The 552-nt window shown below is 59.6% G+C and overlaps 1 protein-coding gene across 1 annotated transcript in view; it reads right to left on the bottom strand.

Annotated features, from left to right (window-relative positions):
• Positions 1-552, bottom strand: part of EMH_0042620 (uncharacterized protein) — a gene marked incomplete at both ends in the record, with an annotated part of 2,130 nt that overhangs the window by 491 nt on the left and 1,087 nt on the right. The window contains one exon of the mRNA XM_013495760.1: positions 3-552. Within this exon, the coding sequence (XP_013351214.1) occupies positions 3-552 (550 nt within the window). The remainder of the gene's footprint in view (positions 1-2) is intronic.

Below are 552 nucleotides of genomic sequence, written 5' to 3'. Positions count from 1 at the left end.
GCTGCTGCTGCTGCTGGAGCAGTTGCTGCAGCTGCTGCAGCTGCTGCAGCTGCTGCTGGATCTGCCTCTCTTGCTGCCACGCATCATCCGCTGCTTGTTGTGGCTCTGCCTCATATTGAGAAGTTCTTGCTGCTAGAGCCGGAGGACGGGATGACCGTCTGCTGCTGCTGCTGCTGCTGTTGCTGCTGCTGCTGTTACTGCTGCTGCTGCTGTCTGGTGGTGACTGCTGCAAAACCAAGTGAGAGCCTCTGACATGTCTCTCTACTCTGTCTCGCGCCACCACCTCTCTCTCTCCTGTCTGGGATCGATCCCGGGATCGACTGCGGGATCGATCCCAGCTCGTCAGCTCCGCCTGCATCCTCTCCCTCTCTATCCGTGCCCCCTCTATACGAGCTGCTGCTAGCTGCTCCTCTAGGTGGGCCTCAAAGGCCTCTTGCAGGGCCTGCAGATGAAAGCGGGAGTCAAAAGAAGCAGCAGGAGAAGCAGCAGTAGCAGCAGGAGCTGCTGTTGTTGCTGACGGTGCTGGTGCTGGTGCTGGTGCTGGTGCTGGCT

Source organism: Eimeria mitis, genomic scaffold (genome assembly GCF_000499745.2).
Source record: "Eimeria mitis Houghton genomic scaffold, Emh_scaff1734, whole genome shotgun sequence".
NCBI lineage: Eukaryota > Apicomplexa > Conoidasida > Eucoccidiorida > Eimeriidae > Eimeria > Eimeria mitis.
The sequence above is the reverse complement of the archived record's forward strand: the minus strand, read 5'-3'. Positions and strand labels throughout refer to the sequence as shown.